This window comes from Anopheles gambiae, chromosome 2 (genome assembly GCF_943734735.2).
Source record: "Anopheles gambiae chromosome 2, idAnoGambNW_F1_1, whole genome shotgun sequence".
Taxonomy (NCBI): Eukaryota; Metazoa; Arthropoda; class Insecta; order Diptera; family Culicidae; genus Anopheles; species Anopheles gambiae.
Window position 1 is genome coordinate 112,083,631 of NC_064601.1, and position 15,463 is coordinate 112,099,093.

At 40.4% G+C, this 15,463-nt stretch overlaps 1 protein-coding gene across 12 annotated transcripts in view; it reads left to right on the forward strand.

Moving 5' to 3' along the window:
* The window catches only part of LOC1269973 (uncharacterized), a 178,764-nt gene extending 168,035 nt beyond the window's left edge, over positions 1-10,729 (forward strand). For all 12 annotated transcript variants that reach the window (XM_061648136.1, XM_061648135.1, XM_061648134.1 and 9 more), the window contains one exon: positions 166-10,729. In XM_061648136.1, coding sequence (XP_061504120.1) covers positions 166-291 — 126 coding nt within the window. In that variant the 3' untranslated portion in view covers positions 292-10,729. The remainder of the gene's footprint in view (positions 1-165) is intronic.
* The last annotated feature ends 4,734 nt before the right edge of the window (positions 10,730-15,463 follow it).

The following is a 15,463-nucleotide window of genomic DNA, read 5'->3' on the forward strand; positions in this document are numbered from 1 at the left end:
ACTGTCATACGTTTTGGTTCAATTAAATGTTTATTTTATTGCGTATCCTTTTTAATAGCAAAAAGTGATATTTATGTTCAATTAATTTACCTCACATTGAAAAAGGTTCATTTGTAGCGGTTGAAATTACTCACATATCTCTCCTCGCTTCTCATCCCCATCCAGGCTACAGAGAGAACGAGCCGAAAAAGAGAGGCTGGTCCACCTACGCAGGGTGGAGTACCTCCAAAGCTTGCAGTGTCACGAACAGCCCGAGGCTCCACCACCTACCAGCGCTCCAAGGTGAACTGAAACAGGACGCGAGCGTACGGATGGCGCTACCCACACGGAACACTGTTCACGCTCGCCCGAATGCAGCCAGTTTGATGGAAACTCATCGAAGCTAGGCGTAGGCGTGTAAGAAAGGAAAATTGTTGTCGAATTAATTGCGTTACTTTTTACAACGATTTGTTTTGTCAGGACACTTGTTCACGTTTTTTTTTGATTATTTAACCGATTTTGGGTTCTCACACACACATACACACACCCGTTGACGTTACGCATGTAGTGTGAGTGTTAATTTGTTTCTGTTGTTTTGTTACTTGTAGAAAGTTAAGCAAAGTTACGTTTTAAAACATTAAAAAGGCAAAACCGTCCCAACGTTGCGTTATGTTGCGTTACCATTGTTTCAAGCGGCGTTACCCGGTGTGGTTGAAATGTTTCACAGCAAGCGCTGTGCGGTGCGTGAAATGTTTCTGAAACCGCTAAGCTAGATGGCGCTAGTATTGTGTTGAGAGATTTCAGTGCGGAATCTTTTGAACGAGCAGCTCGTTTAAAATAATGATGAGGCGGCAGCAGCATTGTGAAACAAAAAATATTGCAACTAAAGCGTGTTGATGATGGGAGACGTTTAATCTGATACCTGAACTTTTAGTAGAAAATCTAGTCTAAATAACGTTCTCGCACACCACCTTGTGCGGGTGGTTGGGAAAACAACACACACACATTGAGAGAGAAATGGGGACAGAAAGTAGAACAACAGCAACACAAAAGCAAAACAAAACACTGAGAAAAATGTGATTTAAGCTCTTTTTTAAAACACGTGTAAAATGTTCGCCTATCTCGCGAGCGACTGTTATTAGAATCAGCCGAGACAGTGTTTGCCATAGTACAGCTGTACAGCCAGAGATAGACTTATTTTCCCGTGATAGGAATGCGATGTGGTTGAGATAAAAAGACGAGTTAGACAGAAGAGTTTAGAAAAGTTTGAACTCGACACTGAACGGTACGAAATAGTGCTAGAAATAATTATTTATAGCAAAAAAAAAACACTAGTGACTGGCCATCCTCTCGGTCGATTACGGTAATGTTAGCAGTGGTAAGGTACTGTAAATAGGAAAGGAGAGAAGCGTAGTTTGCAAAGCAAAACCGAGTGATTAGGTTTGCGCGTTTTGGGCCAGTTGGGCGCAATTGTACAGCAGATTGTAGAGCAGTTGTTACTGGTTCATTGTTTTATTTAACTGATGAAAATCAACTTTTTTACACTACTAGAGCAAAGCGTAGCGGTTGTTGAGGCGTAGAACAAACAGAAACAGAATCAACATCTATTTATTATATCTGACGAGATCGAGAAACCTAAACTTACACGCTATAAATAGGAGCAAATAAGCTACTAAACTAGAGTCTAAGCTAGCTCTTTTCTCTTTCTAAGGCAAAAAACGGACGAGTAGACGAGTATTTCAACCTGACGGGCTGATGTATATAGCAAAATAGTTGGAGCTGGGGTTGTAGAGCGTCAAACAGTGATTTTCTATTTGATTGTTAACTTTTGTTAAATTGATCTAGATGCTAGAAACTGGTAACTATCAAAACAAACACATGGCACACGAAAAGCACGTACAGGCAAACGGTGTGCTAGTATAACGCACCTAGTTTGTGTGAATTTGTGTGTGTGTGTGTGTGTGTGTGTGTGTGTGACATGTGTACGTGTGTTTATGTAAAGATATTGCTAATAATTACACACTCTTTAGCGAACAGAAGAGAAGGACAAGGATGATAAAAACAGCAAACACAAGCAAACGAAAGCGATCGAAGCTACCTAATGTAGACATTATATACATTAAAGTGACATATACATATATAGATATATATACAAGCTAACTATTTATCTCTTTTTTACAACGTTTCGAAGCGACAAAAGTGTGTAAAAGAAAACCAAAACAAAAGCAAACTGACACAACGTAGCCACATACGCCATTCAAAAACGTCTGTTTCAAACGCGATCTAGTGAGTAAATTTCATCCCTCGCCTTTCCCCCCCCCCCCATTTGCCGATCGTAGTTAAGCCGAAAGCAAAAGGACGTGCAGTGCAGTGAATGCTGAAAGCAACAACAACGGAAGAGGGGGAGGGAGGCAGGGAGTAGTTTTTCGATGTTTTGTTCAGTCTCTCCAGGGTGACACTGTGTGCGTCCATCTTATGACTTTCGAAAAGGAGTAATAAAATTTCAAAAATCTATCTACAAGCAAACTGTCGGTACGACTGGGTCAAACGAGGTCGCGGTTGAATCAAATCAAAGCAACAACAAAAACAACAAACCTCCATAACTGATAAGGATGAACGAGCCGTTTTGCAGGCAGCGGATGAAAAAGCGAAACGAAAGCAAAATAAACTGCAAATCAATCTGCTCGAGCAAAGAACGAGGTGCTGTATGGTGGAGTTTAGATAAATAGGAAAAAAAGAGGAAAAAGAAGATGAATAAGAAGAAGAAAAAGAAGAAAAAGAAGAAAAAGAAGCAGAAAGGAAGCGGAGTTCAGAAGGAAATGAAAAGAGGAGAATAGAAGCAGCAAAGCAAAATCATGTGACAAAACGAAAAAAGAAGAACTTTTGAACTTAAAAACAATTTACACTCTCTCAGCTACTTGCCATTTTGCACTATTCGACTTTCCAAATCACGAATCCACACACCTACACATACAAGCGGATCGTTAACTAACTTTAATGATTATATATATATACAAACAATAATATAATAATGCTAAGCGAATAAGAAAAATGGAATGAAGGATGAAATAGAGAGAAAGAAGGAAAAAGTAACGTTGATTGAAGCACATTCGTACACGATTGTAGAAAAAAAAAGATGGGAAAACTATATATTTGACAGAGAGAAGCGATTATAGCTATATATATATACATACATGCAAACATACAATTCATGCATATACATACATACCTACAATACATACGTGCATACTATTACCTACTTACCTTACAGTTTAAGCGCGAAGTTCAAGCGACAAAGTTAAAGACGAGTTCCAGTTACTGAAACAAAAACAAAACAAAACAAAAAAAACAACCTTTTTCTCCATCTGCAACAAACAAAAAAAAAACGACAACATAAAAGAGATAAAACACACAACACTAGAAAAATTGATAGATGACAAATGATAGGTAACGGTTTAAGCATTCTTTACATTCTTCTTGCGATAGGAAGTAGAATAGGAATAACAAAAAAACGGTTCGAAAAAAAGAGAAAGAAAAACAAAAAATGAAAAACCAAAAAAAAGCACATAAAAACAGGAAACAGACAAACTGCGTACTTAAACCTACTAACCAAAACATCAAATCTTCAAATCATTGCATCATTTAACGCAAATTATGAGAAGGAAGCAAAACATATGCGAAAGAAAAGAAAGAAAACAACACAAATAGGATAGCGCTAGTATAAGGATACATTTAAATAAAACAAGAACGAGCAAGAAGTTAGCAACAGAAGAGCCAACCAACACAATTGGAGGGGAATTGAGCAAAAGCAAAAGCAGTATGTCGGTCAAAAGATAGCTCCATTTCGAGCTTTTGTAAACGACAGGCGCAATATTGTGGAACTATTTTGTTGAGTGTTTTATGAAGTTAATACCGACAGCAGCACAAAGGAAGAAACAAACGGAATGCTAACACAGAAAAAAAGGTATAAAATCTCTCTCCAACGTTGTAACGATTGAAGAATGAAATGTAACGCGTTTTTATTACACCGTACGGTTGCGGTCCCGTTTGCTCGTTGACGTATTGTCTTTTCGCTTCCACGAAACACGAACAGTATTGCAGCTATGTGAGCAGTGAATGACACGGTTACTTCATCAGCAATAACTATCGTACGGTGCACAGCTTTAACAAAAAAAAAAAGAACTGGGATCGAACGATCCACGATCCTTTCGATCGCCACTCTTGTTCTGCTTGTGAAGCGTTTGCTCTTGAATTTTTGGTAGTTTTTCGCAAATTATGAATGCAGCAGCAATCTCGTTCACAAAACCTCTACTCTTGAAAGCAATAATAACTCCTTGTTTGAACAAAATAATAATAATAAATAATAAACCCAAAACTAATTCAATCGATCAAATCGATTGCACTCCCAGACCTGTACCGCTCTGTTTTTGCACCCTCCCTGCACGGCAAAGCACCTGTCAGAAACTTTGAGAAAGAAGGCTTCCGGCCACGAGCGGTCACAAACGCGCAGTAGCAGCAGCAGCAGCAGCCAGCGTGTCAATTGGCTACTAAAATCATATCAAAGCTCAAGCGGGGGGAGGATTGAGGTGCCGATTGGAGCAAAAGTTACGCATCAGTTCCTTCTTTAACGAAAAACGAAAATCACGCCCCCGGCACGTGTGAGCTCATTTTCACGGCAGTTTTGTTGTTGTTGTGTGCGTAGTCTTTACACGAAAAGAAATGGTTCAAAGTCAACTCGCAAGGCACAGTGGGCTGTGAGAAAACAGCAGCATTCCTAATTGGGGAAGTACAAACGCGCGCAAGCGACTCCAACGATGATGCAAGGAAGCGGTGATGCGTGACAGATGAGGCTAGCCTGGTGCATAATTTTTGCCCTCCCCCTGTCACTGTCAGTTAAGGCCAGGTCGGAGCATCTTTCTGATAGCTTTTGGCCCGACTTGGGATTACATCGTGGTACTGTAATAGGTAAAAAAAACCAGAAGATAAGCGACGTTTGATTGATCCTTTTTGGGTGTCATTGGGTGCAATATGAGCCCCAATTACAGCCTTGCAGACCTCCTTTGCTCTTTATTTCATTTTCATTTTCCCTAAGCAGCTCGCTGGTAGCTTTGATTTCGTAGAACAGTATGGAAAGAGTATCATATCAGGGAAAATGGCAAATGTTGTTGAGGTTAAAGCCATGTATAAAACAAGTAAGCAAAAACAAACAAATAACACATTAAAAAAACAACTTAATACGTCCATGGGAAAAAAAAGATACAATACAAAAATCCCACAATCATACACCACTAAACACACAGTGCACGGATGCAATTTCTCAATGCTACAATTAGGAGGTAAACAAACACACACGCAAAACTACTCACTAAAAAAAGGGAGAAGGAAATAAAACAACGGTTGTGTCAGAAATCAGATTTGAGGAGTTGCTTTAGCAAGAACGTTTCAAACCACACAGCATTCCTGTGTGTGTGTTTTTTCTCCAGTTTAATTTCTCTCTTTTTTAGAAACGAACATTTCTTCCTCCCCGGTTCAGGTTCAGTAGGAGCTTGAACCTACCAAGAGACAGCAGGCACGTTAAAAAAACACTCCAAAAGTATTAAAAACAAACACTTTCCCTTTAAATAAACTACACAAACGAACACAAACCACAAGCACATCTCATCTCCCAGTGTGCAGCATCTAGAGTGATCTATTGAAGAATTTATCTAGCTAGGGCCACCTTGTAGCGCACAAAAGTGCAACCAAATTTACCCACTTTTGCGTAGATGCAGAACCTTTGATATAGAGAAATGAACACTGCAAAGCGAATGGGAAGGGTGTTCATAGTGATGTAGAGTATGCAATTTGAACTAACTTCTTTCTACCTATCTACTCACTCTACTTTAAACATTACAAATAAATACATACACACACAAAAAACGGCGGTACACACCCGTCCAAGCCGCTTTAGTAAATCTCGCAGAGGACAGAGACACAACCACATCCACATTTGGATAGCTGGAACTGGGAAAACGGCAAACAGTTTAACTATATTTTTATACACCAAAAGGCAAAGCGACTTATAAGCAAAGCTATACAAACAAAAGTGTAAAGAGACGAGACGGGGTTCTTTTGCACGTACACACTTACAACAATTATACTTATTATTCTCTCGTTCCCTTCTCGCTCTTTGCCGCTTGCTTACTTTCTTCTTAGCACTTTAGGCGTTTAGAAGAAGGTGGAACAAAAACACGCGATAGAAGACGCTATAAGCAATCATGGGTCTTCTTCTACTACTGATAGTGATAACTAACTAGCAAGATTCTCGCGATCGATCGAGAAAAAAAAAACACATTGACAGCAAAACAAAAGGGGAAGAAAAACGGATGAGCCAGTGAGCAAACAGCAGCAGAAGAAGAAGAAGAAAAAACAGGTGGATAGAGCAACTAACCAAAATGAACCTTTTCCCCTCTCTAAACAATCTACCCAAGAACGTGTTCTTTCATTCCAAACCATTTCCAAACCAGTAGCGGCGATCGGGGCGGCGTGGAGAGCGATTGTCGAGTAGCTTTTCTGCATGTAGTGTAGGTTTTTAGGAAGACGAAAATACAACAAATATCACAACCCAATGAAGAGCATTTTCTCTCTCCATTTTGGCTAACATTGGAAGATCGCTTTAACCTTTAACACGAAAAACTACACAAACATACACACATACGAGCAATGGAACACAGATAGAGCAATGGAAAGAGCAACTACCTTTATTATCCCGCTCGTTGTTCTCTTCTCTTACCTTAATCTGTTGTCATGTTGTAAGCAGAGATAAGGAGGTGATAACGTTTCCCAATCACGCTAGAGGACAGGGTTGTTTTGAGATGCACGTATACACAATTCTCACTCACACACAGTTGTTTCGATTCTCGAGGATCACTGTCCTGTACTTCTTTCCAAAACAAAACCGAAATTAAAATGAAATTTCTTCAACATAGAGTACTTAATAAAACACTTTAAACACACCTGCACACCTGGAAAGGACGACAACGAGTGATTTTAGAAACTAATCAGCACGAATCAGTGAAGCTAATAGTTTGAACAGAGTCCACGCCTTTCCACGAGCCCTAGTCTTGTAGGATGCGCACATACTTATCAAACGATTAAATAAAACCGGTGACATCTACCTAACCCCTAAACATCAACTCAACTACCAATTACTCGTGCAAGCAAAGCAAGAAAAATGGTACTAAAGAATGAATCCAGTTAGAGAAGAAGTTAAAAAAAGAAGCGGTAAATAGTGAGGTGAAATGAGCATGAAGCAAACAAGCACTTAAATATACTAAAAGAAACAAATACACACACATACACCCGGCACGGATAGAACGGAAAGGGAAAACAGAGAACGTGAAAAGATTGCAAAAAAAAGAGAAAAAGAAAAGAGAACAAATAAAAATAAACAAGCAAGCTTTAACATATTTTTAAACGAATGCATACGCTCAGAAGCACGATGACATAAAAGATAAGCAAAAAAAACGAAAAGCAAAGGAGGAGAGGAATACAAAGGTATAAATAAATATTATAAATAAATTCTCCACACATCCCATGCGAAATGGATACACAATTAACTAAAAGTTCGATGAATGAAAACAAGAAAAAAGCAGTAACGTGTGCAATTGCAGTGGCAAGACACGAGAAATGAAAGTGAAAATATGCAACAGCAAAAACAAAAACATTAAGTAAGGAACACCAACAAAAAAACAACAAGCAAACAGTTACAAAACAAGAACATTTAAATAAAAATGGCATTTCCTGTGACAAATCAAGTTTAGTGGCGTGTCTCTGTACACTGCGCGGAGACGAAGTCAAGCAGCTGAACAAGCGGCAAGCAGAGAAACAACTAAACAAAGACAAAATAAAGCAAAAATCTTTCAAACCATACTGAATTGTTTTGTGTGTGTGTGGGTGAGTGTGTGCAAACCAAACTCGATCGTGCTTGCCTGCGGTATGTTGACTGGCAACAGATGGAAGATGCACCTTTGATAATTGAATAGAGACAAATCTCCATACCACACACTCACTTGAGTACTGTTTGTCTTACTACTAGCACTCGTTTTTGACGCCTGGCTGCGGAAAGCTTTTCGCAGCGGTGCGCTTCGTTCATCTCTCTAGCTCTAGCTCGGCCACCCTCTCACATACCTACATCGTCGAAGTCGATAAATCAGCAATCATCGGAGAGAATTTTGAGAAAAGTCTGATAGTTTGTTTGTTTATCACCTGGTCGGTTGATGTGTACGTCTAAAAGTAATGCACAGGTGCAAAGTCTATAGAACACAACACAACCCTTCCCCATGAAACACTGAAGGTAAGGAAGACACAGGAAAGCTTTCCCAAAATCACACACAGCACAGAAACAAATAAAGAATAAAGAGATGAAAAGCATTTCGGTTGTGAGCAGTTTAGCTTCCGTGCTGCATCCATCCCGTTTTTGCAAACGTTTCGTTTCCCTTCCCAGAAAAGTGAGAGGCTAAGGCACCGAATACAACTAGCGTACTTTAACGTGTCTATAAGCACTATCGGAAAGCGTGTTCTCCTGTTTCTTGTTCAAACGATTAAGCTAGACAAGTTTTGTCACCTTTCCTACTGAATAAAAAAGCTCCCTAAATGCCGGTCGTCAACCGGCAAGAAGTGAGAACACTTACGTAGCATTAACACTCGTGTAAGATTGTGCAGGCAGGCAAGAAACTATAGCTTTAAAACAGTTTGCATCTTTAAGCGTTCTCTTAAATGGTGAAGCCAAATGGTCTATTTGCTCCAGTGTGAAACGAATTAAAAAGTAAAACAAAACGAGCACGTGCTTCACTTACTGCGTTACTTTAGTTTTGTACCATTTGCTGTTCATTCATTGTGCACGTTGGAGGGTCAGAAAAAAACAGAAAAGAAGTCACCTTGCTAGTGGTATTAGAAAGAGGTGTGTGCGTTAAAACATCTTCCTATTCTACCTATTGCTAATGCATAGTGCGTGTTAATATTGGTAAAGTTTAATGAAAGAAATGGAAGGAACAGTGGGTAACAGGAATACCAAAAGCAGCAAACAAACACATTGAAAATAATGCATGACAATGCAAATGCACGGTTCACAATCTTGACATACATTTACACGCGTTTTGGGGACGAGAACGAGTGTAGTGATAAGAAAGATGCAGAAGGAGTAACGAAGACGGATACTATTTAAGTAAGCGATTTGCACAGCAGCACCGTTGGAAGTCAAACTGCACCATTCAAACAGAATCTAGCAATAGAAACAACGTACACAAGTCTAAGGAGAAAGAGAAAAGAAGGTAAAAAAACGAAACAAAAAGAGAGAATATAAGTAAAAGAGGTGATGATGAGAAAAAGGTATAACATAACATAAACATAGAACACCAAAAACGAAGAAAACAAAACAACAGACAAATGGCTAGTAAGCGATTATCAAAGAGTAAAGTTGGAAGGAAATGGTTTAACAAAAACGAGATAAGCACTGTGCTTTTTGTTATGGCTCCCCTGAGAAAGATGAAAACCAAAGTAAATAAGTTGCATATAACAAGCTGAAAATGAAAAAAAAAAAAATACGCTAGAATGAGCATTAAACAACAAGACACACCATTGCGTTCATAAATGGAAATGCTTGTTTGCACTTTGGCCATCTTACTGTGTTTTGTGCTGTATTTAATTTAAGAAAGTAATTGTAAATATGAGATACAAAACAAACAAGCAAAACCACACTTACACATTCAAGCCAACCGTTGAGTGAAATAAAGCCCAATTTGTGAGAAAATCGAATCAAATTACCATGATGATCATTTAGCTCTGGGAGGGATAGAAACACAGATAAAAAACAAATGCATCTCAATTTGGCAAACAGAACCGAACAGCAAACTTTACGACTGAAAAGCATATCCTACAATTTCCGGTCATCGTGTGGTCGTATATAAATGATCTAAGGAGTGCAAAAGCCGGGAACTACTTGTGCAATTACAAACACACACCCTGAAGGCTCTCCAAATTGTATAAACCACTTGCACTTTACTTACAAACCGAATCTCTCCCCAAAGAAAGCATAAAAGAGAAGAAATAAAAAAAATACCCTCATAAAAATACCCTCTTTTCAACTGTTTTCTACTTGCAAAGCAAATTCATTCAAAGAATGACAAACTATTAGAACAAATTGAGCACTGAAAGCGTTACTTGTTTAACTTCCAGCTCACCACTGGTGCGGTCAGTATCCATCTATTTGTAACATATATAAATATACTTAAAGTAACCTCTTCCCTTTTCCAACTTACACACTCTGTACCTTTTTGGGATTATGTAGAAACGTGTTTGGAAAGGAATTAGATCATCCGCCGCCAGATAAAAACAAAACAGAATGCATTCTTTCGGCAAAGGTTCACGTACTAGTTATGACAGTAAACAGTAAAGCAAAGAACAAAACAAAACAAAAACTAACCTTAAACACTATTATCAAGTTTCCCTTGCAAACTCTAATCTAAACGGTTTATAGATTGGTTTTGTTTCATGATCGCTAGCGGGACGTTATGGGTGGGATGAAAAAAAAAAACACACACAAAGAAAGAGATAAAACTCACACAATCACAGGTTACAGAAGAACACAACGTAACAGTGACAAAAGAAAAAGAGAAATAACGCAACAAGAGAGAAAAAGAGAGAAAGAGAGAAAAAAGAACATTACAACAATTTTAACAATTTCAAAAATAAAAACACTTTAAAAATGAGACTAAGCGAGTGAGTGTCTTTCTTATTCTTTGCATGCGTTTAAATGGTTTAGTTGCAATAACTAAGCTCAAAATATCACAAAATCTTCTTCCGCTGTCGAACTAATGACCGAAAAGTTGAAACTCATCGCAGCAGGCACTTGCCCTTCAAACCGGACGACGCAGTTACGCGTGGTCTGCTTGATCGTTGATCGAACGATCAGGAGATAGGCGTAGCATCTTCGGCCACTACAAATCGTTTCACATGACTGACACAAGTCTGACTAGATGGAGTCGTGTTTCTTCCACCCAAAAACAGTCCCTCTTTTGCGGAACAAACTGAAGCGATGGTGTTGTTTGGTGAAGCTTTTCCGAACTCTTTCGTCCTGCTTGATAATACCTTTTGATTACATGCAGGATTGTCTGGAAAGGAGTTTCCCGTTACCACCAACAAATAGTGCTTGTTATCAGCTCACTTTGATACACTACTAGCTACCACTAATGATAATCCTTACTCTACGTATAATTTATTCCCTCTTCCTAAAACCACCATTTTTGGCATTGATTGGGTATAATAACCCGCTATTTGCAATCGTAACCATAACTCGTTCGCCGTACCAGCCACACCAACTTTCCGTACACTTCCTTTTCTTCTCCTTTTTTTTGGGTGTGCTATGATAACGGCTAGACTAGCGTGTTGCGGATTCGCTTGGCGTGAAGGTCGCTCAAAAAAGCGAAGAAATGTCTTTCCGCTCGTTGTGCTTAGACCAGAACCAGAACTGGTTATTCCCGTTTCATCTGCTAATCTTCTGGTGATCGCCATGAGGATGGAACTGTTTTCTATTCGGTGACTTTGTTACCGATTTCCGGTTTGTCAAGCGATTGTGGTTTGTGTGTATCGTGAAAGGTTCAAAGTTTGCTCGAAGGACGCCCAGGCGATACCGTTTTCGGCGGGGAAGAGTTTTGCTTCCGATATGACGCTCCTTCGAAGTGAGAACTATAGAATGTGTGAAGCTTAATAGCGAAGATAAGATTTAAAATGAGCTTTAGAAAGAAATATTTTACTCAGTTTTCAGCACATGGCAGCTGATTGAACCATTTATTTATCCACCAAGAGAGGTAATTGAGCGATGAAACGCTTTTATCGTTTGATGCCGTAGTCTTGCAGCGCGATTTATTGCTTACAATTATTATATCTGGTTGGATGGTTTTATCGATCATTTTCGCTGGCGCCACTGTAAATGTTTTAGAGTCTTTTTCTAGTGCACACAATCCATAAATCCTCAAATAGAGTAAAATTCGCCAGAGGACCACAAACGCAAATTAAATAAGTTCATAATCATGTTTTACTTTCATCTCACCCAATTCGTCACAAAAGTGCACACCTTTTTGTCACATTGCTTCAGAAATGCCAGAAAGCTCTTTCCTTTCTGCGATGGAAATGGTTCCACACTTCCTTGGCCGGCATGGACCTTGGACTGGGTCCGGTACCTTGTACCGCTCGCGCCACTCGACACAGCACGCGCACGCCTGCCCGTCCGCCCACCGCACTCATCGCTGGTGATCTCTGTAGCGCAATCCGGTGCGGGTTGCACTTTGCCCCCGTGTCGGCTGAGGAAAGAAAACCTTGCGGTGTCTGCTTCACTGGTACCGAAACCAAAAAAAAAAACCGAACGCTATAAATATTAATTAACCAATCTATATATCTATATATACACAAGCCGTTCGGGCCACCCTTGTACGCCACGGTTGACGCCCTTGCAGTTCAGCGGGGCTCAGATGCAGAACCTCGAAACGGAAAAAGTGTCTTGGAAGCATTTTTTTTGAGTCCACGCGTCCTCCGAACGAACGAAAACGCATCGAAGCACTCCGCTTTTGTTGGGGACCTTCGTGAAGGTCCCCGCTAGATCAATCGTAATCTTTTTCGGACAGGGGGTTAAATGGATCAAGCGACTAGCTCAGTAACATTACAAACAGGGCATATGAGATTGTCCACGCGGGCAAGGCGGTGAGAGATTGTGTAATCGATTGTTTTATAAAGTAAGAGAGCCGGTCTAGCATTCGATCGTATCAAAAGAAGGGTAAGCGGTACCAGGGGCTATAACATATTTGCTACATATTTTGACGCAGTTGTCACCTTCACGGGAAGGCCGTTGGAGCGTCGGAAAACGGAATGCGTCGAAATGAAAAGTCTTGCCACTGACCTTGGCTTGGTGGAATGGAAATCTTGCAGAGAGCAGTTTGCCCCAGTCATTGGAAGGGGAGAGATGTGTCTGCCACATACATACTATTGATCTCGTTAGCGTATGTGAAGGTAGATAAGGCAACGTGTATGCCTTTTATGAGCGGCTTTATAGTTTGAGATATTGCTGGTAATAAAAGTAGATTGCAATCCCATAAAGGCCTGTGTGTTGGTAGTGTCGAGAGAGGCGCAATGGTGTGTTTTCACGGTAGACTAAGACCAGTAAGCTTTATTTCATTTTTAGTGTTTGGTCGATTGGCGGCGTCTCTACACGATACCATGAAATGATTGTTCCTGCTTTACAATATAAAACTTGGTCTATTTTATTAAACAAATTGATTAATTTCATGACTAGCAAAGCATAATTGCGCAATGTTAGTGTTCATTATCTACATGTTTACCAAGAAATGCATCATAATTGTGCATTTTTATACGCGCATTGCTGTAGAAAAGCTTTTAGTGAAAGCTTAAACCGTAATTGTCTGCTCATGGTTTACTTTGATTTAGTTGAGCTGCTTGTACGAAGAATTTTCTTGCGATACGGCTCCATTAACTGCAATTAGTTGCACAAGATTTCTTTACAAGACAATCCACTCATGTACAAAGATACAAGACTCCCTTCCAATCGCCGACATTTTGGCAACAATTAATTAAAAATACAAAAAGGCGTTTCTATTTAATTGCATGATTGAGTTGTGGATTGTTGTGCTTTGTTTGGTTTGTAAAACACATTCTTTCTAGGAAACAATTCAACCCATGAAATAGCTCATCGACCGTTGAATTGGCAAACGATTTTGGGGCCACATTCACTGCTAGAGTTTGATTTAATTTACTACATCGCTAACGGCGAATATTCAAAAGACTGTTTCACCATTCGCTTCCGTGGCTGAATGCGCTCATCTGACGGTCGGACTAAAGGCGTTCGGTCACCGGCATCCTTGAGATCGATTTTCGTTTAGTCTGTATCCGTAGCTAAGGGAAAACCCCAACACATCCATGTCCAAAAGGGTTGCGATCGACCAGACCGACGCCGGGTGACGTCAAGCGGCTGCGATCATCATGAGCTTGTTGGCAAAATTAAAACCGATGTTTAACCGTGCATCGAATCGAGCCGGTGCGAAACGAATCTACCCGCGATGAGCTTAATTAATTCCGCGCCGCGAACATTACCGGGATTCTCGGCCACACGGAACGGAGCGCAGAATGATTCTGCCCGACTAGGGGGTGCGGGAAGAAAACAACTCTAACGAGCAGCTAATTTCTTCTCACAAATCGACCATGATGATGAGACGTTCCGATCGGCACCGAAAAGCCCTTTCCTGGCCAGTGATGTTCTGCTGGCGTCGTGTATGGTGCCAGGCACAAACACACACACACACACGCGCGCGGTACTGGAAACAAAAACGCTGACCTAGTCCACACAACAATCACCGACGACCCGGTGTGTGTCATACGATCCGCGGCCAAGCCGTACCAATTTGTGTGTGTTTAAGAGTTTGTGATCGTTTTCTTCTTCTTCTTTTTCTTAATCTTCCTCTCTCGCTCCTCTTTCCCATTAAAACCCTCGCTGAAGCCTGCCTGCGTTGGCCCGGTTGGAATGTAGCGATCGCACACCCGTCCGCCCGCCAACGATGGCCTAGTTTGGGGCTTGGCCAGGGTGTTGTTTGTTGATACGAAGTTCGTTTCGCACATGCACATGCGGCTCCACAGGTGGCGGTGGGCACACTGTTCGTGTTGAGTTTTGTTTTGAGTGTGCAAGTGTGCAAAAATGGAAATTGCAGCAAGGAAAAGTAATGCTGACGGGACAGGAAATCGGTTGACCGGGTTCGATCGCGTTCGATTGGACGGGCTTTCAACCTGGTTGCGGGTGTGTTTGCCTAGCGGAGCTTCCGTGTGAGCGAGAACGAGAATGATCGACAGGCGGGGCAGGGTGGTGTGATCGGTGCGTTACCGATCTACTGGCTAGTGATATGGTTAGCTGATAAGTTGCTGTGATAACAAGATTATTTGGTGTTTTTTTTAAATAAATTTTAATAAAAAGATTGACAATATTCGAAACATTTTAATAGTTAAAAAAAATAGAATAACTCATTTTAATTAAAAATTTCAACCACACTGCAACTTAAAGAATACATCATGATGACATAAACAGTAAAAGTTCCAAAAGAATTCAAATTTAATTAATATTTTATAAATTATTATCAATAACATAACAATGCAATGAATTTGAATAATATCACAAATCAATCCCTTTAACGCAATCGTATGCGTATGTGTTGCGTTCTGGTTGATAGAGACTGATCAATCAGACCGGCCAGGGATGAAGTCACGATAGGCACGATCAGCATACCGCTTTGACCGTGTGCTTGCGGGCGGTTGCCTAATGATTGCCCACAACCTGCAACCTACCAACACTACCAACATCACTGCCGTCCCCTGTCCACTACGGTTACACTACTGTCACCGAAGGACACTGCTGAACTTGAGCGCACTGGCGCTTTATCTCACGAAGCTC